Source organism: Eublepharis macularius, chromosome 7, assembly GCF_028583425.1.
Source record: "Eublepharis macularius isolate TG4126 chromosome 7, MPM_Emac_v1.0, whole genome shotgun sequence".
Taxonomy (NCBI): Eukaryota; Metazoa; Chordata; class Lepidosauria; order Squamata; family Eublepharidae; genus Eublepharis; species Eublepharis macularius.
The window spans coordinates 46,799,923-46,826,923 of NC_072796.1; the positions used below are offsets into that span (position 1 = coordinate 46,799,923).

The 27,001-nt window shown below is 37.4% G+C and overlaps 1 protein-coding gene across 2 annotated transcripts in view; it reads left to right on the forward strand.

Annotated features, from left to right (window-relative positions):
- CDKAL1 (CDK5 regulatory subunit associated protein 1 like 1) overlaps positions 1-27,001 on the forward strand; it is a 480,236-nt gene that overhangs the window by 184,421 nt on the left and 268,814 nt on the right. For both annotated transcript variants that reach the window (XM_054985473.1, XM_054985474.1), the window contains one exon: positions 6,336-6,439. In XM_054985473.1, the coding sequence (XP_054841448.1) occupies positions 6,336-6,439 (104 nt within the window). The remainder of the gene's footprint in view (positions 1-6,335; positions 6,440-27,001) is intronic.

Genomic DNA, 27,001 nt, shown 5'->3' on the forward strand with positions numbered 1-27,001 from the left:
TCTCTTGATCTGCACATGTGCTTTGGGGTATTTCTCTGTAGTGAATAAAGTTTCACAGTCCTCTTTCACAGACATGTCTTTCTTTTCTAAATCCAAAGATACCTTTTAAGGTGTAGTTATGGATTTGAATTTCAAGCAAGTTTTTTATTCCAAATCCTGAATAGAAGTATTTTTCTGCTAGCTTCTAGATACAGGTTGTTAGTTATGTATAATAGGTACAGAATTCTGTAGAATTAAATGTAAGACTTTAAAGAAATGAAAGCTCATATTCTTTGTCATTTCAGTTCTACATTGAGTCAGTGCTTGTACTTTTGGGTTGATCAGCATTTAAGAGCTTTAATACATTGGGTGAAAATCTCAGTACATTTTGTGTACATGTAATCCATATATTTGAAAAACTGTATACATTTTTTATTTGTACACAGTATCATGTGCAAACATCAAGATCTGTCCATGGTGACTATCAGGGCTTTTTTTCTGGGAAAAGAGGTGGCGGAACTCAGTGGGTTGCCCTCGGAGAAAATGGTCACATGGCCGGTGGCCCTGCCCCCTGATCTCCAGACAGAGGGGAGCGGCGCGTAGGGCAATCTAAACTCCCCTCTGTCTGGAGATCAGGGGGCGGGGCCACCGGCCATGTGACCATTTTCAAGAGGTTCCAGAACTCCGTTCCACCACGTTCCTGCTGAAAAAAAGCCCTGGTTGACTATGTTTATAAATCTAACAGCATTGTCATTGGGATTCCTGCAACAGTTGAACCATAAGAGTCCTGGACTGAGGATTTTTTGGCAGCCCTGTCTGCCCAGAAGATGCTTTAAACAGCTAAATTCATACGTGGTTTTTTTTTTTAAAAAAAAATCACATTACTATGTTATTACATGACTGCTTAGTTTAGTTAAGCCTGTTTATATACTATTTAATAAACATCTTACAGATTTTACTGTCTTGAAGAAATTGTTAACTTCATATTGTACCACAGAGTCATCCTTAATCATCAACATTATATTATATTATATTATATTATATTATATTATATTATATTATATTATATTATATTATATTATATTATATTATATTATATTATATTATATTATATTATATTATATTATATTATATTATATTATATTATTCTGCTTGAAGCTATCTGGGTAACCTTGGGTCAGTCACAGCTCTTCCAGAGCTCTCTCAGCCCCACCCACCTCACAGGGTAACTGTTGTGGGGATAATAATAACATAATTTGTAAACTGTTCTAAATGGTCATTAAGTTATCCTGAAGGGCAGTATATAAATCTATTATTATTATTATTATTATTATTATTATTATTATTATTATTATTATTAAGGCTGATCTAGTATATATGATTTTAACAGCATGCTGTTTAACAATCTGCTGTGAAAGTAGATTGTTCCACAAAATCTTTAAATAGGTTGTTACCTGTGAATGGATTTTATTCGTTAAGTTCACAGAGCTTGTGCAAATGCAACTCACTGGCCTTGGCTTTAACCTTAGTTGAAGCATCAGAGTTAGACCATAGGATTATAGACTGCCTCGTTTTTCCTAATTGTTAATATACAGCAGTGTCAACTATGGTTAATCCAAACCTGCCGGCATTCCCAACCCAGTTTTAATTATCATAAGATTTGAATAGGTGCTGAAAATGTGCCACCGTTTCATAGATATGAACCAACTTTCAGCTGTTTAATGATTGCATGAAACAGTACTGTATGATATCCAGAAATAAGGGGCTGGTTCCAAGAACTGTGAGTGGGAAGAAAAGAGCTGCTAATAACTGGTCTGCAAAAGCTATTGTGGAAGCAGATTCTGTTGTACTTTTCTTGCTTAGCACTAAAGCTCAGGGTGAAAAATAGTCCTTTCATGACTACCAAGCACCTTCTACGCACTGAAGGGCACCTTTGGATCCTGTCTATTATACAGTTGTGCTTTCTGTAAAGGGCAGTTGCCCGGAGTTTAACAGTAATTCTTTTTCTGTTTGATGCTTTTCCAGCATCCCTATCTCACTGAACTTTTCAAAATCAAATTACAGGTTTTAAATAAATATTAGTACAGTGCAAACACTTTATGTTATTAAACATTTGTTTCAAACTGAAACACTTAAACAAATGTTATCAGTCGTATTTAAATTTCCTAATCTTCCCATTAAAAAGAGTAATTTTGTATATCAAACTACATACTTGCAACTATTCATTCCTCCGACAACAAAAAAGAAATGCATTCCAGTTTTAAAGACAATATCTGCAACCATTGAAATTTCAGAGACACCTAAATGAAGTCCAGTGGCACATTAAAGACTAACTGTATGAGCTTTCATGAGATACAAGAAAGAGTATCTGAGGAAGTGAGCTCTAACTCATGAAATCTGATACTGGAATAAATGTTGTTAGCCTTAAGGTGCACTGGAATTCTCTTTTGTTTTGCTGTAGGAAACACATTTACCCCTCTGGAACATAAATGAAGGGAAAACTTCATCTGTTTTGGCTGATTACAAACCGAGAGCTAATTCCCATATGACATTATTGCAACTTGAATTGTACTATCTATTTAACTGTTGACCTTTTTTTGTATGGGTGTAGAATTTGTTTCTTTTGTTCTGGCGAATCAAATGGAGTGTTTCCAAACCTCTTATACTGTAGCCCAGTTGGTACAGAACACTGCAGGTCAATTGTTATCAGGAGCTAGGAGAAGAGTGAACATTACACTCATTCTTCAGTCACTCTGCTGACTACTTGTCAGTTACCGGGCCCAATTCACAGTATTGGCTATCTCATACAAAACTCTTCATGACCTTGGTCCAGCATATCTATGGGACTGCCTCTGTCTTTATTTTCCGCCACACAGCTTTGCTAATTTGAACAAAGCCTTCTGCAGGTGCCTCTTTGCACATGGGCAAAATCTAAAACTGCCCATATTTTTATTTTTATTTTATTTTATTTACATCATTTATAGTCCGCCTTTCTCGCTGAGACTCAAGGAGGATTACACAGTATGAGGTTAATAAAATCAGTATCAAGTAAGTACATTTCAATACAATACCATAAGGTAAACATATACAAGTTTAAAGACATAGCATTAGCAAGGATCCAAGACATAGTAGAGATACTGAAGCAAAACATAATTAATTCTAGGACTAACATTAGACAGCATGGAGCAATGGTTGTACATAGGAGTATATATTTAAAGCAGCAGATAATATATGAGGCAAAAATGGTGATGAAGTCTATGATCCCCAACTTGTTAGTGAAGTACGTGAGACCCCATCCCTATGGTGCAGCCCTCCCATTTGAGTAAAAATCCTTTTTTAATAGTTCGGTTTTGCATCGTTTACGGAAAGCCAGGAGAGTGGGGGCTCTTCTGACTTCCTCAGGCAGGTCATTCCACAGGATAGGGGCCACCACAGCCCATGTACAGGCTGCTGCTGACTTCACCTGTGTGCAGCCTGGCACCTGCAGGAGACCCTGTTCAGATGAGTGAAGCTGCCGTGGAGGAACATGGGGAAGGAGGCGGTCCCGTAGGTATGCTGTGAGGAACTTTCTATGTAATAACTAATACTTTGAACTGAGCACGATAAACGATGGGTAGCCAGTGGAGCGGCTGTAGGATGGGAGTGATGTTCATGCTCCTGCTCACTCCTGATAACAATCGAGCTGCAGCATTTTGCACTAATTAGAGCCTCCTGGTTAACCATACACATGCATTTTCTGTGGTGGCTTCCACCCTATGGAACAGCCTCCATGAAGAGGTCAGAAAAGCTCCCGCTCTCCTGGCTTGCAGCAAACAATGCAAAACCAAATTATTCATGAGGGCTTTTTTACTCAAATAGGAGGGCTGTACTGTAAGGAAGTGGTTTCAAAGGGATGCACAGTACAGGGATAGAGACCAAAGACTTTACTACTATGTGCTATTGTGTTCTGTTTGTTGCTTTGGGTATGATCATACTGGATAGTTCTATATTGTTTAATGTATCAGAATGGCATATGGTCTGTTCCAGCATTTCTTCAACTCTGTATTAGATTTTTGCTGGTTTTAAATCTTTGCACATTTGCATTTATTGTTTATTGAAATGTCCTTGAAATTGACTCTACTGTGTAATCCACCTTTGGTCTCAGTGAGAACGGCAGACTATAAATAATGTAAATAAATAAAGATCATTTGAAACTGCAGAATCCATGTGGAAGAACAGCTGAAGTGAGGAAGATCACGGAGATGAAAAGAAACACATCCGTTTTCTTAACAGAGTTGCATTTGCAGAAGAGGAAGGAGAAGTGATTTCACCCCCTTAGCCTTCTTTAGTCCACCCAGCATGCCCCTTCCAACATGTCTATTCCTCACAACCCTGGGAATGATTTTTCCGGGGGTCAGAAGGAGCTAAAGGAACAACAAAGGATAGAGGAGCAGGTACTGACATAAACCTGTAAATCTGTAATTGCTTGGGCCATTTTACCATCACAATAGTACCAAATATGTGTCAGCAAAGAGTATAGTCTCAACATTCTCAGTTGCTTCTCCACAATCATGGAATTCTTTTTCCCATGGATACTATAAAAGTATACATCTGAATACTTTCCAGAACAGCTGTGAAACTTGCCTCTAGTAGCCAGGGCTAAATAGGCCCTGGGAAATCCAATGGGTGCTTTGTTTAAAGTATGTGTTTCTCTGCATTTTTGTTATTCACTGTGTCTTAAGTTCCTCAGAAAAGCAGCTCTATTGTACTTTGGGTATGTGGCATATTTAAAATTGATTAATTATAATTCAGTCAAGCCAAATAATAAGTTAACTTAAAAATCTTAAAGACGAACCATGATTTTAAAAATTCAAAATAATTATTTGTGTTATTTCTGCTGTAGAATGTTTTGTTTGTAATTAAGTGTATTTATTCCATAACCAGGAAAACCAGTTTAGTAGAAAAAGGATTAATGAAGATTTCAACACTAACAAATATTGCATGAATCATTTTTGAGAGGCAATATATCACTTGATTGAGCTTGACTTTAGAGAGTTCAAAAGTCAAATTTGTTTGTCAGTAAAGGGCTATTGTTTATATGATTGTATGGCAGATTTGTTCCTATAGATTTAGTTGTATAATATACATGGAAATTGGTGCCGTTTATCAACATATTCTTGTTTTAAAGAATATATGACAGTGCTTAGTAAAATGACTGCCTGCATTATATTTTGAGATTGCTGTAATTTTCATAAACCCTTTTATATTTTAGAAGGATCTTATTATGATACTGCTGCTTTAAAAAGCAGGCATGTGTATAATTAAATACAAGGGACAGAAATCTAATGTCATCCTCTATGGATTGGTATATGGAAAAGATACCAAAGATTAAATACTAATATGCTAACAATGGCAAGATTTGAATTTGCTTGTAAATGGAAAATGGACACCTATTGAAGAATGAAAAGAGAGGAATATTTTCTCATGGTAAAGCTTAGGCAATTATAAGGAGTGAAAATACACCTAGGCATTTTATTGAATCCACTGAGTTTTTCCTTTTTCTGGCCTGAAACATCTTTTTTCTTACTCAATTGTATTTTATCTAGATAAATGATTTTGTTTTAGTGAGTGTGTATTTATTGCTGCTCTGTCTTTATATGAATTTATTCATTGGGATTTTTCTGTGCTACTTCATCAGAATCCTGCTTAAGGCACCTTACAGTTAAAATAATATTAACAGTATAAAAACAAACCATTAAATCAATAAACAGCATAAAACTATCCATAATCAGATTTCAGACCAGAGCAGTCAACTGAAAAGCTAGAACAATAAAACCCCTAATTAAAAGTCTGGGTAAAAAGCAACATTTGGCCTGGTTCCTGAAAGACAGTAAAGTTAGGTACCAGCTGAGCCTCAAGGGAGAAGTGATGTGCCACCACAGAAAATCTGTTGTCCCGAATTACTACTTGCCTCAGATCTGCAGTCAGGTGCACAGATAACAGGGCCTGAGATGCAGACCTTAGCTGGTGGGCTGGGAGGAGGTGATCCCTCAGGTACCTTGATCCCAGGGTGTTTGAGGCCCCATAAAATCCAGCACTTTGAATTGTGGTCCAAAACAGATCTCTCAGCACAGGAATTACATGATCCCTGCAACCAGCCCCTGACTGTAGCCTGATTGCTGTATTTTGGGCAAACTGAAGCTTCCATACTGTTTTCAAAGGCATGCCCAGCTAGAGCACATTACTGTAATCCAACTTGGATGTTATTGCTTATGTACTGATAAGTTGTTTGTACTATAGGTTTAGTTATTTTTATCCTTTGGATGGCTTGTGAACCATCTCAAATGTATTGATTCATTTTCTTTTTTTTTATCTAGATGTCTGAATGCATGTACCTACTGCAAAACCAAACATGCCAGAGGAGACCTAGCAAGTTATCCTATTCAAGAGTTGGTAGACAGAGCTGAACAGTCCTTTCAAGGTAGGGTTTTTTAAAATCTGTAAGTTGATTTTATTTAGCATTCCTGATAACAATTGTGTTTGTTTAATGTTTGGTTTCAGTGTGCAGCCAGACTTTGTGGTGAACAGACCTTCTCTTAACTTATATGAAATGCTATGTCTGCTTGACCAGAGTTTGCAAATCTCTTGGCAAAAGCCGTTGGTTTCTGTGAGAAAAGGGTGATTTCATCTTATATGCCATCACAAGCCTAGTTAGTGTTATCAGTCCCTGGTGCAAGGCTTCCTTGAAACTGCTAAGGAAAGGAGTCAGGGCCCCAAGGTTGATATGGCCATGTTATATTCCATCTTGTTAGCTTGGTGTGAGCCACCTTGGTTCTCATAGTGAGAGGGACACTGGTGTGAGTGCTTGGTTCAGCTGCAGAGAATCAAGCCTTACGTCACCATCATATTCTGATTGGTCAACTCCCCTTGCTCTGTTGCTAGGCTTTTGGGAATAAAGGTTAGTTCAGTTGGCTATGCAATTGCACTTGGACTGCATTCATCTTGGGTGCTGGCCCTTGGCCATTTTGGGCTCTGGATTTGTGTCAAACATGACCATGCTGTCTCTCATTTGATCTTGGAACCTGGAGTCTGAAACTTACTCTTGCTATGTCTATATTGGATTTACAATCTTTCTTTGATGCCTGAAACCTTTAATGCTGGATTTGTTATTGCTGATGTGATGGACTGCACTTAACAGCAGGTTTCCAAAGTGTAGCAAAATCGGAGAGCTGGGAGGGGAAGGGTTAACTATTCCCTAGAATGGAGAGCTAGAGTGACAGGCTGCTCTCTCTTCTCTGATTTGTCAGAACTAGTTTGAAGAGAAAAACGAGGGGAACGGTCCAAAACAGCAAAAAGGAGAGACGCCGAAAAACGAGTCAACAGACCGTATAGAACAGCTTCAATTGTATTTGTTAGAGGCACAGGGTGGGACAAACAGACTAGTTTGAAAGCAGTCAGTTGGCTTTTGACAGAATTTGAAGTCAGAGAGTCTGACAAGAAAAGCCATACAGGTTCACCTTTAGAATGGAGAAGACTTGTTTGCCTTAACTGTAGTATTACTGTCCTGAAGAAGAATTCTGTCTAAGAATTCAAAATCTTAAGTGTTAGCATAAACTGAAGTATGCTTTTCATAGACATAGGAAACTTCCTGAAGAAATATTGTTGCTGTAACTAAATTACGAAGTAAAACACCTCTCACTGTTAAGAACTAAGAATATATGAAAATAAGCCTGTTACACAAAGTTTATTTTGTAATACCAACAAAATTTTACCTCCACATTTCCATCCCCCTGACTACAGTTACTCAATCCCTGCCTGTTAAATAACGTTATTTGTTTTTAAATGTTATTCAGCCTCTAGTGCCATTTCCAAGCAAAAAAAGGAAGAGGGCTCTTGCTTTTCCCCATCAAATTCCTGGGCTGGGCTAAAAGCCAAAATTATATCTGCGTGTCAGGGTGGGACAAACAGACTTTCAAAACCACAAATATTAACACACTACTTGGGGCTGCTGCTTGGGGCTGCTCAGTCAAAGTAGCGAAACTGAATATTGGCAGGAAAATCTGCCTCACAGTGGGAGGGGAAGACTGACCCGGGGGGGGGTCCCGTCATAGCTGACCTTGACGAGTATGTTAGATGCAGGTTATTTAGCTTTCTTGATTTCTAATCTTTTTATACATACTTTCAATTATAATCATGTTATTTACTTATTAATAAACCATTTATCTTTTGTGTTGTGTCTCTTTGGTTTAACAGCTTCAATCTGAATTCAATGTCTAGGTCAGTTTGACCTCTGCTACCTTAGTAACTTTTGGTTGGGATTCAACTTGCTGTCTCCCAAGTACAGTCCAGTTAGGTTGAGGTGTGGTTCCCCTCCCCAGTGCCTGGACTTAAAAGGGAAGCTGGTGGTAGTCTACGATTTTGTTGGGCAGATCAACCCTGGAGTAGGCTCCCCCTGAGCCGTGAACCTGGTTGGGTTCTCCTCTCCACAGACTTCACTAGAAACCTGTGGGTATGGGTTTGTCCAGAAAAAGTGGGTTTTTTTCCTATAGATAGTTACAAAAGAACCAATATTGCATAAAGGTTACAGTGTCGGACTGTGATATGGGATGACCAGATTCACATCTCCACTCTGTTATGGGAGCTTGCTTTCTTACCATGGGCCACTCTCTCAGTTTAACCTACCTCATTGGATGGTTCAGAGGATAAAATGGAAGAGGTAGAACACTATATGCCAGTGGCACTGGGGAATAACTGTATTAAAAAAATGTTCCGGTTACTAATCTCATTTTGATTTCTTTAAATATTTCTACCCCCTGTAACACTGAGGGGAAATATTTAAAAGGTGGTAAATGAAAACTTCTTGGTATATTCATTACAGTTGTTATATCATTTTAGCAATTGCTTATTATATTCACCTAATAGCTATAAAGGAAGTAAAATAACACTGCGTTAGGGTTGCTTACCTCCAGGCGGGACGGAGAAATCCCAGCATTTCAGCTTATTTCTAGACTACAGAGATCAGTTCCCCAGGAGAAAATGGGTGCTCTTGAGGTTGAAATTAATGGCATTAAAACCTGCTGAGGCCCTCCCTTCCCCCAACCCTGCTTTCCCTGGACTCTGTCCCCCAAATTTTCATGAATTTTCTTACCTGTAGTTGACAACCCTACGCTACACTGTGTGTGAGATAATACTTTAGTTTGTAATGTGCTTTTGAGCTCATCCTGTTAAATATACAAGACTAAAAGTTACATAGACTCTCTGATACTGCAGCTAAATATAAGATCAGAATAAGGCAAATTGACAACAGTCCTCGCTTATAAATTTCAAGCGGTCAGTGGCTTGTAATCAACTTTACAGCAGTAAGACAAACACCCAGGTCCTATAGGCTACTTTAATATATGTTGTTATGCAGCAATCACCGTTTGCAGTGTATTTGCAAAATATGAAATGAAATTCTGCCCTCAAGTCGTAGTTGACTTATGGTGACACACACACAGAGTGGTGTTTTCATGACAAAAGACTAACTGAGGTGGTTTGCTATTGCCTGCCTCTGCAGCTGTTGGATGTCTCCCATCCAATTATTAGATATCTATACTCAGAAATCAGTACTATCAATCTGAATCCATATTCAGAATGTCTTTCCTGAATCTGGAGGTGGGTGTTGTTATAATCCAGAACAGCCTTGTGTTGAAACATAAATAGAGCAGGATGACTTATTAGGTATTAGTTTTAGGTGGGTAGCTGTATTGGTCTGCAGTAGAACAGCAGGATTGGAATCCAGCAACATCTTAGAGACAAGATTTTCAGGGTATAACCTTCGAGAGTCAAAGCTCCCTTCTTCAGGGAAGGATCTCAGGGAGCTCAGAAGAGAGCTTTGACTCTTGAAAGCTGACAGCCTGAAAAGCTTGTTAGTCTCTAAGGTGCTGCTGGACTCCAATCCAGCTCTTTCCCTAGGTATCAGTCAACTAGATTAATCGTGTTAGTAGAATTATGTGTGGCGAGCATAGAGTCCAACACTAGTAGAGTCCTAGAGACTTGGATTTTGAATTTCAAAAGTCAGGTTAAATCTGAATAATCTCAGAAACATGCATGCTTTGCTGTGTGGGATTTTCCAATACTTTCAGCAGAGAAGAATTCAGACATGGTTTTGGTTTCGAGAGAGAGTCCCTTTAGTTTGAGGCTGCTTTAGTTTCACATATTTTCTACTGGCTCAGCTTTAAACAATCTGTATAACATAGCATTGTTTCACTTTCTTTTGTTGGAGTCCCCGAAGACTTGAAGTTGCATGTTAAGTATAATGGAAGGAAGGTCAACAAAGAGGGAACCAGTTTGTTCTTGGCCAATGCAAGGATTTGATTAAATAAAAAACCTGTTGTGTTTTCTAATATTCTTTGTTTTTATTTATAAGTGTAGATCTCTTAGCACTCAAGGCAAGTTGACACATGCAGTTTAAGGCATGATGACAACTTGATAACTTTGAGGACCTTACTCTATATACTAAGCTATCTGTATGAAGTGATAGCTCACTTCATAACCTTTACCCCTAACTGAATCTTGTTCAGCACTTATCAAACTCTAGTCAAGGGTCTGTAGTTGTCTGCAAAGCTACTCCAGGGTTCCTCTCCTAAGATCAAAGGAAGATACCAAGCCATACTCTCTCAGTTACGTAGGCTTGTGGACAGAGAATCTCTACTTCAGGGATTAGGAACACAGTCAGATTCTTCCCCTTTCACAGTGCAGAAGCTTATAAAACTACCACCCAGATTCATTTACCTTTCAGATCTCCTGGGAGCACTAGGTAGGGGTGCCGGGTCCCATAGGGGCCAAAATGGGCGGCATTGGGGATATTTACTTACCCCTTGAGTGAGCTCTTGCACTACACCATTGTGCCAGAAAACACCTATTTGGAGGCGATTTTTTTTCCTGACAAGCATAGTGAAAGAGATTTTTGAGTATAGTGTATTCACTAATCCTTTTTTTTTAAAGAATTTTTTATTGGATGGGTTTACAAACATACATATAGAAATCATTATCATTATTCACCCCATTGCATTTTCCCCATCCTTCCCCCCCCCTTTTCTGGTGACTCCCAGCAGTTTTCCATACCCAACTTAATCTAAAAAGTATATCATATAAATTCTTAAAGTCTATAATAATAATGTAATAATGTAATATATATCTATATTATACCTATCAAATCTCTTTAATTATCTTAACAATCTACACTAACTATATTGCTTATCTTAGTTAAAAATATAAAAATTATATAATAATAGGTACATATACTAACTAAAAAAAACTACATATATATATGTAACACTATTCCTTACATACCAATTAACTATATTATCTATATTTCACATATACTCCCTATAACCTTATTACTCATAATTATACTCCCCTGTAAATATACTATACTAATCCAATAAAATACAGTAAAATATACCCCTTTTTAACCTTAAGTAAGTTTCTATCTCCCCTACTTCTCCAAAGACCACAGTTTCCCCTTCATGTCCCACTTTTTCTCCACATATTTCTTAATTTTTTCCCAGCTTAATGTATAGTCCAATTCTTCTTGTTCTTTCAATTTCCTTGTTAATTTGTCCATTTCTGCCATATTCAAGACTTTTAGAATCCAGTCTTCCATAGATGGTATCTCCTGAGTCTTCCACATCTGTGCATAACACATTCTGGCCGCCATAATCATATAAAACACCATAACTCTGTCCATTTTATCAAAATCTTCTAGGTTCATACATAATAACAGCAGTTCCGGGGTTTTGTTTATATTCCTTTGTAAAATATCTGACATAACTTTAACTATATCCCCCCAGAACTGCTTAGCCTTATCACAAGTCCACCACATATGATAGAATGAACCTTCATGCTGTTTACATTTCCAACATTTATCAGACATCTGGCTATTGCCATTGGCCAACTTCTTCGGTGTTAAATACCATCTATACAACATTTTGTATACATTTTCACACACAGTGGTACATGCTGAAATCTTAACTACATTTTTCCATACCTTTTCCCAAGCTTCCATTGAAATTTCCTTATTACAGTTTATTGCCCATCTGACCATCTGAACTTTAACAACTTCCTCCTCTGTAAACCATTTCAGTAATATCATATATTTTAGAAATTATTTTCTTCCCTCCCAAAGCAAACAATTCTCAATCTCAGAGTTTTGTGGTCTAAAACCATTTTTCCTTTTGTCTTTCTCATATAGATCTTTTATCTACATATATTGAAACCATCCATATTGGAATGGCAATTCTTCATTACCTTTAAGCATATAGTTATTCTGTTGTATCTCAAGAATTTCTTTATGTGTCAACCAGTCTTCCCCTGCATATTCTGTTCTTGGATTTACTACTTCCGCAGGGATAATCCACATTGGTATAGTCTCTTCTATATATTTCTTATATTTAGTCCATACAGCAAACAAGCTTCTTCTTACATAATGATGTAAAAACATAGAGTCTGCTTTTACTTTGTCATACCATAGATATGCATGCCATCCAAAGAGTTTATTATATCCTTCCAGTGCTAACAACTTCAAATTCTTCAATGTCATCCATTCCTTTATCCAGTCCAGACATATCGCTTCATGGTATAATTTAAAATTTGGTAATTGTAGTCCTCCTCTATCTTTCGCATCGTAGAGTACTTTCATTCTAACTCTGGGTTTTTTCCCAGCCCAAACAAAATTTAACATCGTTCTCTGCCACTTCTCAAATTGTTTAGTGTCTTTAACAATAGGTATTGTCTGTAGTAGAAACACCATTCTTGGAAGAACATTCATCTTAATTACTGCAATACGACCTAACCATGACAAGTTCATTTTATTCCATCTAATCATATCTTTATCTATTTGTTGCCATAACTTGTCATAGTTATTCTTATATAAGTCAATATTCTTCACTGTCACATCCACTCCCAAATACTTAACCTTGTTCACTACTTCACATTCCACCTTGTCCATCAACTCCTTTTGTTGTTGTTTAGTCATATTTTTGCACAATATTTTGGACTTCACCTTATTAATTACAAAACCCGCTACGTCTCCAAAATCCTTCATTTTCTTCATCAATTTTGGCATACACTCTGTTGGATCTTCCACTATCACCATTATGTCATCAGCAAAAGCTCTTACTTTATATTCAAATCCTTTAGTCCTCAATCCTCTTACTGAATTGTCTTCTCTTATTTGCCTAAGTAAAATCTCCAGTACCATTACAAACAGAAGTGGGGAAAGCGGACACCCTTGTCTTGTTCCTTTTCTTATTTCCAACTTTTTGGTTACATCCGAGTTAACAATTATATTTGCAGATTGGTTTTTATATATTGCCTTTATTGCTTGTATAAATTTCTCTCCCAACTGCATCTTCTCCATTGTTGCAAACATAAAATCCCAGTTCAAATTGTCAAACGCTTTCTCCGCATCCACAAAGAAGAAACCAACCTGCTTCCCTGGATTTTTATCATAGTACTCAATAGTATTCAACAACACTCGTAAGTTATCTTTTATTTGTCTTTCCGGTAAAAAGCCGGCTTGATCTTCATTAATAAATTCCACTAGCCAAGTCTTAAGTCTTTCCGCTAGTATCTTTGCAAATATTTTATAGTCATTATTAGTTAGAGATATTGGTCTATAATTCTTAACATTACTTAAGTCTAATGTCTCCTTCGGTATCAATGTAATATTAGCCTCATTCCACGTATCTGGCATCTCGACCCCTTCCAATATTCCATTCATCATTTTTTGCATCAGTTGTTTCAAGTCCTCTGCCATCACTTTGTAAAATTTTGCAGTAATTCCATCTGGTCCTGGAGCTTTACCAACTGTAGTAGCTTGTATTGCTTGTAACACTTCCATTATTGATATCTCAGCACTAAGCTTCTCTTTCAACTTCTCCGGTACCTTTGGTAAGTCAATCCTGTCAAAGTAGTCTCTCATCTTTTCATGATCCACTATTTTTTTCTGATATAACTTGGCATAATATTTGTAGAATGCTCTCTCAATAAATCCTTGATCATATAATTCCTTTCCCTCTTCTGTAATCTTACTTATTACTCTTTTCTCTCTCTTTTTCTTTAATTGCCACGCCAAATATCTCCCTGGTTTATTAGCTCCTTCAAATGATCTTTGCTTCATTTTCTTCAACTCCCACTCCAGTTCTTTATTTTCCATGGCTCTAATCTGATCTTGCAGTAACTTTATTTCATACAGCAATTTCTTTTTACCTGGTCTCTTTTTCAATTGCTGTTCAACTTGAATAATTTTTTCCTGTATCTCTTTTAATTTCGCTTCTTTTTTCCTCCTCTCTCTGCCATTTAAGTCCATCAAAACACCTCTAATTACGGCTTTATATGTGTCCCAGACCATGTGTGTTGGCACCTCTTTATCCATGTTAGACTGAATAAAAAACTTCGTTTCTCTTCTCAACACCTCAACATATTCTGGGTCACTCAAAAGATCCTCATTAATTCTCCATCTCCGTTTCTTGTGTTTCATTCCAAATCTCCACATCACTGGATTATGATCCGAGCTAACTTTCGGTAATATGTCAGTCTCTTTTGTAAACACTACCAGTTCTTTAGACGCCCAGATCATATCTATTCTCGAAAAAGATTGGTGACTAGAAAAAAAAGCATACTGCTTCAATTTAAGATTATATTTTCTCCAAACATCTTCTAAATTTTCTTGTTCCTGAATTTCAAAAAAAGACTTCGGTAATTTCCCCGTCCTTGCTTTACTTGTTGATAGACTTTTATCCAATTGCAAATCTACCACTCCGTTAAAGTCTCCAGCTATAATTACCTGGTCATAAGTCCACTGCTCCATTTGTTCTCGTAAATCCTTGAAAAATATATCTTTGGAGCCATAGTGTATTCACTAATCCCACGATCATCTGTGCATTGCAGGTTTTTATATAGGGCTAAATCTTTGCAGCATTAATTTAAGAGGCTTGTGGAAGCAGAATTTCCCACTTACACCTTCCACCAGCAGCTGCCTGTGAGCCCCCAAAAGGTGATGTAGAGAAGTGTTGGTTGGGAGACCCACCTGTACCAAAAACTGCAAAACATAAGCAGCTTTTCTGAGAGGAAAGCAAATAAATGCCTCCTCCTGCTTCTGTTGGCAGCAGCGCTGCTGTTTTTCTCCTGTTTCACAACTGCAAATGTCTATTGCTGTGCAGCATCACACCAGTATGAACATATACACACAGCTTTGCAAATAGTTATGGCAAGTCACAGGCTGCTGCCAGCCTTGGTGATGGAGAGTGCCCTCAAGTCATAGCTGATTTATGGAGCCACCTGGTGGGGTTCTCGTGGCAAGAGACTTACAGAGGTGGTTTGCTACTGCCTGCCTTTGCAACCCTGGTCTTCATTGGAGATCTCCCATCCAGTTACTAACCAAGACCAACCCTGCGAATCTTCTGAGATCTAATGATGAGATCAGGCTCACCTGGGCTATCCAGGTCAGAGCACTGCAGTCTATAATGATAGTGAAAACACCATGCAACTCAAGATCTATGCAAATAGTAGCTAGATATAAACTCATCAATATTTCAGTTAACTTGAGTGGGCTATTTTACTACATGGCAGTAAACATTCAAAGAGCATTTCTTCTCCTCATACTTATATGGCCCCCCAAAATATGAAACATTTAAGTGAAGAGGAATTTTTTTCTATTAAGATTGTTAAATATTTTATACTCAGAGATAACAGCAAAATAGCCTTAAGTTGGAATGAAAGGCTCAATTTAATAAATTTAATTGTTTATTCTCCCTCTATACCTCAATTTAATTGTTTATTCTCCCTCTATACCTGTTTTATTTTAGAATGCTCCCTGTCTCTTTAACTGATAAGGCAATCCAAAAATGGCAGTCAAACCTAATTAATTTCATCTGGGAATATAGAAGACCTAGAATTAATCAAATGACTATGACTAGATCAGCTAAAAGGGGTGGCTTATCAATTCCATCGCTGAAACATTACTATACGGCAATCCACCTTGCAAACCTCACGCCCTTGTTCTATTCTCAAAACCAGGTCCAATGGGTTAGCATTGAAAGTTCTTACTATTGGCTCAGGGATATTAGAGACATTATTTGGAACGCCCCTAAGGAACGACCCTCTCCAACTAATTGTAACATGCTTTGCAACATCACATTAAATATTTGGGATAAAGAGAGGAAATGGCTTGCACCTAAAATCTCACCTGTAACATCCTTCCTTGGACAGAGCTGGTTCTTGCGGGCTTCACAACCCCATGGCTACAGCTTATGGAGAGGAATACAGAAATGTAGGTTAAAAGATATTATAAAACAAGGTCACATTATAGAAAAGGCTAAACTAGAAGAAGGCACCCATATCAAACTTCCATGGTATCAATATTTACAGGTACAACATCTATCGGAAAGCAGAAGTATAAAAGAAGCATTTAATAGAGACCTTACTGACTTTGAAGCAATCCTATACCACGACACCGTATTGAGGAAAGGCCTGATATCTAGGTTATACCAAATAGTCACCAAGAAAGGGAAAGATAACATCATGAAGTACCAAACCCTTTGGGACAGAGATTGTGGCTTTAAACTATCTGAAACTCAATGGGAAAGCATTTGGAAAACTAAAACACTCAATTCTAGAGCTCTTAGGGTCCAAACCCTCTCTTATAAAATACTAGCTAGATGGCATACTTACCCGTGCCAACTTCATAAGATCAACCGAAGATACAGTCCACTGTGCTGGAGACGATGTGGTCAACCGGGGAGCTGTATCCACTGTTGGTGGAGTTGCCCAGTTGTCCAAACTTATTGGGGGAAGATTTTCTTTCACATTAAGAAAATCACAGGATATACAATCCCACCTTCACCTGAGCTAGTTCTCTTAGGCCTATGGGAGGATGACAGTATTCCCAAAATTAGAAGGGATTTTATTTTATTTATGCTAGTAGCTGCCAAATTGTCTATAGCATCCTCCTGGAACAAAGCTATTTTACCCTCTCTAACTAAATGGTACGATAAAGTATGGGACCTTTTCATAATGGAAAAGCTTGCTGACCATCTTCAAACATTAGATAACCCACGTTTTCAATCTACTTTTGCCAATATGTGGCTCCCATACCTCGACTACATCACTGTCACAGACCAATCGCAGATCCCCAAAACCATGATTTATACGATTTTGTCCACTCTTTGACTTGTCTGTGTCTGCAGTCGTTATCTATTGTATATTGCTGTAGTAGGTTCTTTTGTTTAGTATACACCCTTAATACCCTGTTGTTAATTATTAGCGTTGTCATATATTATAATACAGTTGTGAATGTTACTCTGTACTGTTGGAGGGGGGTGTTTATGAAAAATCTAAAGAGAAAAAATGGAAAATAAAGTTTTGGGGAAAAAAAGATTGTTAAATTTGCTTTGTTGCTTCCTTTTGTGACTTGGCATTTCAGATCTTGGTTGCTTGATCTGTTAATGTGTTTAATGCCAAAATAAATACTTGGTCCCAGACAATCATTTTTTAAGAGCTGTACAGGACAGAATTAGGGTTTGTCCTCCATTGATCCCTCCTAGTGTTTCTTAATGGCTCTTTAAGGGAGAAAAAACTTATGTTTACAATTCTTAGACCATTATTTATCTAGAGAGCCATGATGACTACTGTACAACACAAACACAAGCATGAAAAACAATACCTTGTTATTTCAACAGGGATATCAGTATAAAAAGTTAAACATAGTATATATTATGCATATTGAGTGCTTGCAATTTTTTTCTGCCCTTCTTCAGCTAACCTTTATACAATCTTTCCAGAATAAAGGTCAGAAGCTGAATGTTGCTTCTGAATTTTGTGTAACATTCCTCCTTTGTGTTTGTGATAACTTTCTATGTGTGTGTTTGTGTATGCATGTACACATGTGTGTGTGGTTGGCATAGATCCGCACTGTGGCAAAAGAACAGAGGACTGTTACTTAAGTGCTATGTTTTTGTAAAGTGCTTTTTCTGCTTAGCTGGCATAATCTGTTTGCAAGTTTAATGTGTGCGGTTAAGAGAGTACTATGGTTTGTGGTTGAAATCTTTATCAGGTAGATTAATTTTGGTTTGTTTTTTAAGTGTAGCTATTTAAGGGGGAGAGGCGAAGTATTGCTACATTGCATTTTCAACAGTCTTTCTTCTGGAGAGCTGGAGATTGGTCTTTTGTCCTTGAAAATAAGGCTGTTGTTTAATGTGGCTTTGGTTTTGCCTGATGAGAGTTTTTTCCACTCCTTTTTTTCATTCCATCCTCCTTTGTGTTTTAGATTTGTAAATACTTGCTCTGTGTGGAAGACTTCTAATCTCATTGTAAATTATGTATAGTTGGCTGTTTCTGTTACGAATGTTTGATAAAACAATAGCCAAGAGTGTTATCACATAGATTCCCTTCTGGTTGTTAACCAGCTGTAGTTGTGAGGAAGGGTGTGTGTACGCGTTACATGCAGGATTTTTCGTTTGCTTAGACATTAGTTACCTGACAAATAACAAATGGAGTTGATATAAACTGAATATTGGATTAGACTATGAGAACTGTCGTTGATGAAGGAGGCCAGCTTCTGACAGGTATTTTGGTACAGAATGCAGGGTTCCAAAATGTTGCCACCCTTCTCTGCAATATGCCTCACAGGAGACCTTATATTACACTGTTTGGATTGCAGATCAGCGATGGAGGAGATGAATGTCTTCCTTGTCATCCATGAACCACAGAAGTGTGAGAATCAGTTGCACCAGGAATCCATCTGACTGATTACACAATCTAAGGAAGAGAGAGGCTGGAGGACAGGGATGGCTACAAGATCTTAGCCAAAAGACTGAGAAGCGATCTGGCTGTGACATCTGTCACCCCATTGATTACCAGGGTTGATTTGGCTGTTCTGGCTGGCTAGGCAGGTATCCCCTTCCTCCCTCACTGCTCCTGAAGGTGCACACTTAGTGGAAGAAGGCAGCCATCCCAAACAGGAGTATACTGTTTTTCGGTCAAGAGTATAAGATAGCTGCACTCCCTAGGTAGAACCTCCAAACAATCTCAAAAGTGCATTTGTGGCAGGGATGGCTAGATAGCATGAGCAGCAGAGTTATAAGATATCAAGACATACTCCAATTCAAGGTTACAGCAATCCAAGATCAGCAGGAACCAAAAACAGTTTGCCAGAGCAGAGTCAGATTGGAACTTTCACAGAATATGTTTTTCTGCAGCAGTTATTGCTCTGATCCTAAATAATCTCCTAACAGAATCATCATATCATTATTTTATTTATTTATTTTATTTGGTATTTAGCCTGTCCTCCCCACAAGCAGACTCAGGGCAGGTCACAACAGCAGCAATTAATACAATAAATACACTATAAAATACAACAAAATCAATATCTACAATAAAACCAACTAATAAAACCATTATGGCGCCTAAAAATTTCATAGTTTAAATGCAGCAATATGTCATGAGAAATTAAAGCTGGACTGCTTAACATTCTTGACCGAAGGCCTTAGTAATACGTTGCATTAATACTAGTCCTTGACCCAGCAAATGGGAGCAGAACTGTGGAGGTAGCTGTGGATAGCCCTTTTCTCTTTGTCTGATTTGGGTCCTAAAAGGGACATTGGCAATCCTTTTGCTATTGAGACTCTTCATCACTTATGCGGTATCTCATCTGGCAGTATTTCTCACGTTGAGAACAATGGTGCTTAGTCACCCTATTTCCAGCCAGGAGTAGCCATCCTTTTCCATCAAGATCAACACTTGCAATAAGAACACCTGATGACTCTGGCATCAGCATCTCACCAGGGAAATAGGCTTGTCCAGGAACAGGGGCCACCTTGATTTCTTAAATAAAGCAGCTAATCTCCAGAGAGGAACAGGACTCTCTTTCCTCAGAGCATTCTATACTGTATATGAATAATTTAGAAGGGCTTTTTATTTCCATGGCTTACAAAATTCGTCCTTCAGTTGAGATGATCTGCAGAACAGCAGTTAGTACTCTGTCATTCAGCAATGTAGAATTAACATGTTCTCTTCTGCCTTCAGCAGATGGATTCTGCAACAGATGGTCATAGTGTAACCCAGTTTATTTTGGCCCAGTAATGCATTGTTTTTCTATATCCAAGAAATGTAGACTATCCCTTCTTGGTACCAGTGGACAAAAGAAAATTTGTTTTTAACCTGTGAATTCCCATTCTCATAGTGTTGCCGTAGGCAGTCTTACCTACCCATATTGAAAAAGGAAACGAGATCATTGTTTCATAGCCCACACATGACTAGTTGTGGTCTTAGAAAAGTTAAGTTTGAGATTATCTTTCCTGACTTCACTTTTCTTTTTGTTTATTGTATATCCTACTAATTTTGTTCATTGTATTCTCAGCTACATATTTTCCTTCAGTTCAACTCTTCATACTGATTTTTACCTATATGTGTCAATGCTGCACCAGCTACAATATTAGTAGTATTTGCACCTGTGAAGATTCACCTGTTGCACTTCTTCAACTACCTCTGGAGTTCAGTAAGACCAAATGTACATGTCCTGATGTACATGTCAAAAATATATAAAATAAAGCTGTGCTAATTTAGTGCACCTGATTTGCATACCTGGTACACCTGATTTTGAATGGTATGCATATGGCATTGCAAGATTTTGGCGACTTGAAAATTAGCAGCCCTAGGGGCTGTGATGATGTGCAGGTTAATGTCCATACCTTAATAATTATTTCTGCAGTTTCACAGATCCCAGAGCCATTTCACATGCCAAATAGTCTATAAATAGATTGGTGATAGATGTTGCAGGATAATTGTCATTTAAATGTATCTCTGTTACTGTTGGTTTGGCAGAGAGGGTTATCTACCTCTGACCTTGGTTTAGACAAAAATTCATAGTATAAAAATGCTTATGGTGAAGTAGATCTGAAATATATGCACACAATTATTCACAATTACATTAAAGTAATATAAAGCACCTGTGATGAATGTGACATAAACACAAGTTTGTTCAGGGTTGTTTGTTTTGAGTGCTCATATATAAGAGTGAATCTATTTTAAAACACTGACATTACATACTTTGCTTACAAATGTGCACTACTTTTTCTGGTATGCACTTGCATTTAAAGAAGTTTACATTTTAATTTAAAATGAATGTTGTAAACCAGATCTTTACTAATTGTGATTCACGTCACCATTGCAGGGTACTCCAGCATTGCCAAAAGGGGGATATTGTTCGTAACATGAGGACAAATTGTAGCTGCTTTTAATTTGAATTGTATTTGTAATCTGTTCTTTCTTTGCTTTTATTTGTGGACCTAGTGCCCCAGGTAAAATAAATAAATAAACCCAGTCTTGTTCCTGCTAATTTGCAGGCTGGGTCAGATGCCTTTGATTAGGTCTCAGCTGGAGCATAATTTGAATTTTGACAGATTGAACTCAAGCAGCAGGCTTTCTCCAGCTCAGCCAAGCCAGATAGGGGAGAGGGGGGGAATGAAAACCAATTCCAAATCACAGGCAGAGCAACAGTGCTGAATAAATGTGCAACTGTTAATGAATAGCTGTTTCAAATATTTACAAAAGGTTGAAGAAAACAGATTGGCATCTCAGGCCGTGCTTCCAGGGGGAAAACGATTAAAAATAAATTTGAAAAATAATGCCCAAGTACTAATGTATGTGTCAAACCTCACATGATTTCAGTAAAGGAAATATCTTTGTATACAGGAAGCTAGAACGTATATGGCCATAGCTATCTTGAGCCTAGAGGAAAGTCATTATATAAATATATAAATAAATAAAAGTATGCTATGTTCTAATTAAAACTTTTTCTTCTGCATTTATGTCACTTGTATAAAAGTTTAGTGGGTCGCCAGAGTCAACGGAAATAGGAATATAGCCAGATTGCATAAGCATGCATGCTTAGTGTTGTCAGCGTTTTGAAGTTCCCTTCCTGTATTCTGATTCAACATATCCTGCAGTATTCATTTGAATCTTTCATATTCCACCTTCTCTCCTTAAATTTAAGGCAGCTAACAATGTGACAAGTTACAAGGACAGAAAAAATAAGCCCGTTAACAAGTTAAAAGAAACATTTAAAAAAAACACAGTTTAAAACTATCACCAAATCTACCAGAGCAGTTTACTGTCTGTCAGATGCTCTCTGAAATAAAACCATGTTTCAGGCCTTCCTAAATGTAGCCAATGAAGACAGTTGCTACACTGATTCTGTTAGGCAGCTCAAGAAGGCTGGTCCTACCACAGAGAAAGCCCATGATCTAACTGTTGCCATATGGACAAGCCTGAGAACACCACAGGGAGAAGGCTGTCTGTACAGCATGCATAGCAAGTGGGGGTGTATTGGGAGGTGTAGTTAGATTATAAATTTAGAGGAAAGGAGTCAGGAAGAAGGGAAGTATTTTTAAGAAGCTAGAAAATAGTTTAATTAATATAGCTTTACTGTTTGCCATCAAGGATAATGGCTTGGATCCACCAGTTTCCCCATAGATCCCATCCCCTCGGAACAGCATTTCAAAAGGGCTTTGAGGGCTACAGCAGGAGTTGAGGGAGGTGAGAAATTCACACTCCATGAAATTTTTCACTCCAGGAAAAGGTTGGGTGGATCCAAGCCAAAATCTGTAAACTAAAATACTACTACTAAACTGGGAGATAATTTCCAAGGTACATTCTAGCACTATGATGCCGTGAAGCATTATTCTTACTTGCTGAACATCTTTTGTTTGATGTTGGCACCACTTGCTAGTACAGGCTTCAGACTCTAGAGGAGTTGGTGCTGGCAGACACTGGTGTGACTGGGATCAGTGTGTTATTGGCACATGTATTATGCTGTTTTAGTGAACACAGATGAAGAGTTTTCACATATATGAAACATGTTTTGACTTCCAATTTGGGATTAATGGGGATCTGAAGCAGCCTGGTGATCTGGGCTGTCCGGGGCACTGTTGTTGTTTTTTTGGAAAGCGAGGCGCTGGAACGCCTGCTACCAACCCAACTTCAGGGAGATGTTGGGTTTGAATGCTGTGCCCCCGAGAGAGTGTGATCTCGGTGAGGGGGTGTTCTGAATCAAGGATTCTCCCCACCACCTTGAGGTCCCCTAGGAGAAGGGTGAGCTACTAACTCTGCAGTGCCTCAGGAGTCATTTAATTGGCATAAGATCATCAGAAACCAAGCTCCAGTAACAGCTTTAACCAACTATAAGCAAAGGAAACAGCACAGACAACCCGCAGAATCGTCGAAAGGTAAAGATCATTATCGGACTTTGTAAATCAAAACAGCAGTGAAAAGACCAGGATAAAAAATTTAAAAGGACAGAATTTAATAGAGTAAACGTCAAGGATCAATTATTGAGTAAAATTTTGGACGCTGGCGAAGTTTTAAGGACTAAAAACGTTAAAAGAAATATTGTTTATACATACTTGCGGTTAGAAGAGAGATAGCCAGCATGAGAAAGGAGGTGTGGACTAGTGGAAGCATCGCGAGATGGGAAGCAAACAGGGGAGCAGACAACATGCTGCCTAGAGAAGACAGCAGAGGGCAGGAAGCAGGTAGACCGACTAGAAGAAGCAAGACCCGGAAGCAAAACAAGGGAAGTACTGGAAAGGCTACAAGACTACAGGAACAGGAAGCACGCCATTTTAAGTGAGGTATGAAGCGAAGCCAGTAACCATAGAGAAGCAGCTAGAAAACCATAGAGAAAAAACGCCCGACATTTTGGAATCAAAAGGAACTATTTTTAATTGTTAAATAAAAGTTATTTAAATATATTGAAATAAGAGAGGAACTAAAAGAATTCAAAACGGATTTAAGGAAAAGAGCGGATACGTGGGGAGGCGTGAAGCCGAGTCCTACGATGGCAGCAAAAAAAGCAGACAGAGAATGGCAAGCCTCAGTAGATGCAGCAATTGAAGGATTAGAAAAAAGAGTTGCAGAGAATCACAAAGAATTGCTGCAAAAATGCAGGAAATGCTTTCAAAAGATTTAAAAGATATGAAAGATGCTATTAAGGCGGAACTAGTGGGACTGGCAAAAAATATAGATGGAATAAAAGAGGAATTGCAAGCAACCAACAAAAAAGTTGAAGAGGTAGAGAAAAAGACTAAGGATTTAGCAACGAATATAAAGCAGGAAAATCAAGGGATGCAAGAGAGAATGGCGTTGATGGAATGCAAGGTGACGGAAAGGCAACTAAGATTTCGCGGCGTGTAGGAATCAGATACGCAAACTGCACAAGAACAAATGACAGAAATTCTGGCAGAATTTCTAAATAAAGAAACGGAGGAAATATCAGCAAATATGGATCTGGCATACAGAATCAACTCATCTTATGCACAACGAAAGAAGATACCAAGAGATATTATTGTCCAATTAGTGACAAAAAGGATGAAAGAGGAAATTATCAAAAGGCATTTTGAAGATCCCTTAATAGTGGAGGGAAACAGAATCCAGATTATGAAAGAAATGCCAAAAAGGATTCTCCTAGAAAGGAAAAAATATAGAGAGTTGACCCAGAAATTAAGAGAAAAGGACATCAGATACAGATGGGAAATACCAGAAGGACTAAGCTTTTATTATAAAGCTTTAAGAGTCATAATCAAAACAAGAGAGCAGATGTAAAAGTTTTTTGAGGAAAATGCGGAGGACTTTCCCAGACCATTAAGAATTTAACATAATGGAATACAAATTATTATCGTGGAATGTAAATGGACTAAACTCACCCCAAAAGAGAAAAACAATTTTTAATTGGCTAAAAAAAAACCTGCAATATAATTTGTTTACAAGAGACACATGTTAAGGATCAAGGTACTAAATATCTAAAAAATAAACAATTAGGAAAAGAATATATAACATCGTCCAACCAAAAGAAAAAAGGAGTAGTGATTTATATTAAAGAGACTATAGACTCTAAATTAATTTTTCAAGATCAGAATGGAAGATATGTGGCGGTGGAAATTAATGTAAATGCCAAAAAAGATTGATAATAGGTCTCTATGCACCCAACGGTGCAAAAGACCAGTTTTATAGAGAAATAATGGACAAATTGGATCAAGACTCATATGACCAACAGAAACTAAGTAAAATAATAAACTGTGAAGTGGTACACAAGACTAAATATTTGGGAATAGAGCTGACAGCTAAAAATATTGATTTATTTAAGAATAACTATGAAAAGCTCTGGACACAAATTGAAAGAGATATGATAAAATGGAATAAACTAAACTTGTCGTGGTTAGGTCGGATTGCTAAAGTCAAAATGAACGTGTTGCCTAGAATGATGTTCCTAATGCAAACAATACCAATTGTAAAAGACAAAAAACAATTTGAAAAATGGCAGAAGAAGATATCGGAATTTGTGTGGGCAGGAAAGAAACCAAGAGTAAAGATGAAAGTTCTTTGTGATACTAAGGAAAGAGGTGGAATGCAGTTACCTGATCTTCGACTTTACCATGAAGCGATATGTTTAGTCTAGCTAAAAGAATGGGTGTCTTTAACCAATCACAAACTACTAACTTTGGAAGGTTATAATAAACTATTTGGATGGCATGCATATATGTGGTACGATAAGTATAAAATGGACGCAATGTTTCAGCACCACTATTTGAGAAGAAATTTATTGTTGACTTGGCTAAAGTACAAAAAATGTATAGACCAGAAGAAACCACTTTGGATTATACCAGCTGAGGTGATCAACCCAGAATATAAAGGAAAAGAATGGCTTACTCTCAAAGACTTAACAGAAGTAACAGATAATGAGTTGAACCTTAAACCAAATGAGGAGTTGCCATTCAAATATGGTTGGTTGCAATATAGACAAATCAAAGACTTATTTGATTCAGACCAAAGAAAAACAGGCCTTAGAACCAAGAACTTAGAGCTAGAAGAATTACTGTTAGGAGATAATAGTAAAATAATTTCTAAAATGTACAAATTGTTATTGAAGAGGTTTACAGAAGATGAAACAGTCAAGGTGCAAATGGTAAAGTGGGCTATAAATTGTAATAATGAAATAACGATGGAAGCATGGGAACAATGATGGAAAAATACTTTAAAAATATCAACATGTACCACTATTAGAGAGAATGGCTATAAAATGTTATATAGATGGTACTTAACACCGAAAAAATTAGCCATAGCCAACAAACAGCTATCTAATAAGTGTTGGAAATGTGAGGAGCATGAAGGTTCTCTATTTCATATGTGGTGGACTTGTCGTAAGGCTAGAGACTTTTGGACCAAAATATGTACTGAGATGTCTTTGATACTTCGTTATAATGTTGCAAAAAATCCAGAAATGTTGTTGTTATTGCATTTGGAAGATGTTAATAGAAATGATAAGATACTGTTATATTATATGATATCAGCAGCTAGAATAATATATGCTCAGTACTGGAAGAGAGAAGAAATACCTGAAATTGAAGAATGGACAAGGAAATTGTTGAACATGGCTGAAATGGACAAATTACCAAGAAATTTGAAGGAGCAAGATCCAGAAGCATTTTTGGAAGATTGGAAAAAGTTGAAAAAATACATGGAAAAGAAATGGGATGTTAAGGGACAAGTATGGTCTTTCGGGGTTTTTTAAAGAAATTAAGTAAGATAAGATATAATTAAGATCTTTACTAATAATAAGAAAAGAACAACTTTTAGTATAGAAATAAGGTATTATTAATAACGGGGGGTTGGAGTGCTGTTGGAAGTCATTATCGAAAAGGGGGGAGGGGAGGGGTGGGGAAATATACACAGGGGAATTGAAATGGAATGTATTTGTATTTGAAATTGATTATATATTGACCCATCCAATAAAAATCTATTAAAAATATATATATGAAACATGTTTTAGCGTTCAAGTTCAAGTTTCGTTTATTACATTTCTAAGATCAGTATACAAATTAACCAAGCAAGGATACAATAAAGGGGAGGGGGGAGATCACCTTTAAGAACTTCAAAAATGCAATTCCTGTAATTTAAAAAATTGTGAACAAAATTTAGCAACTTGATGTGTAATCCTAAATTTTTT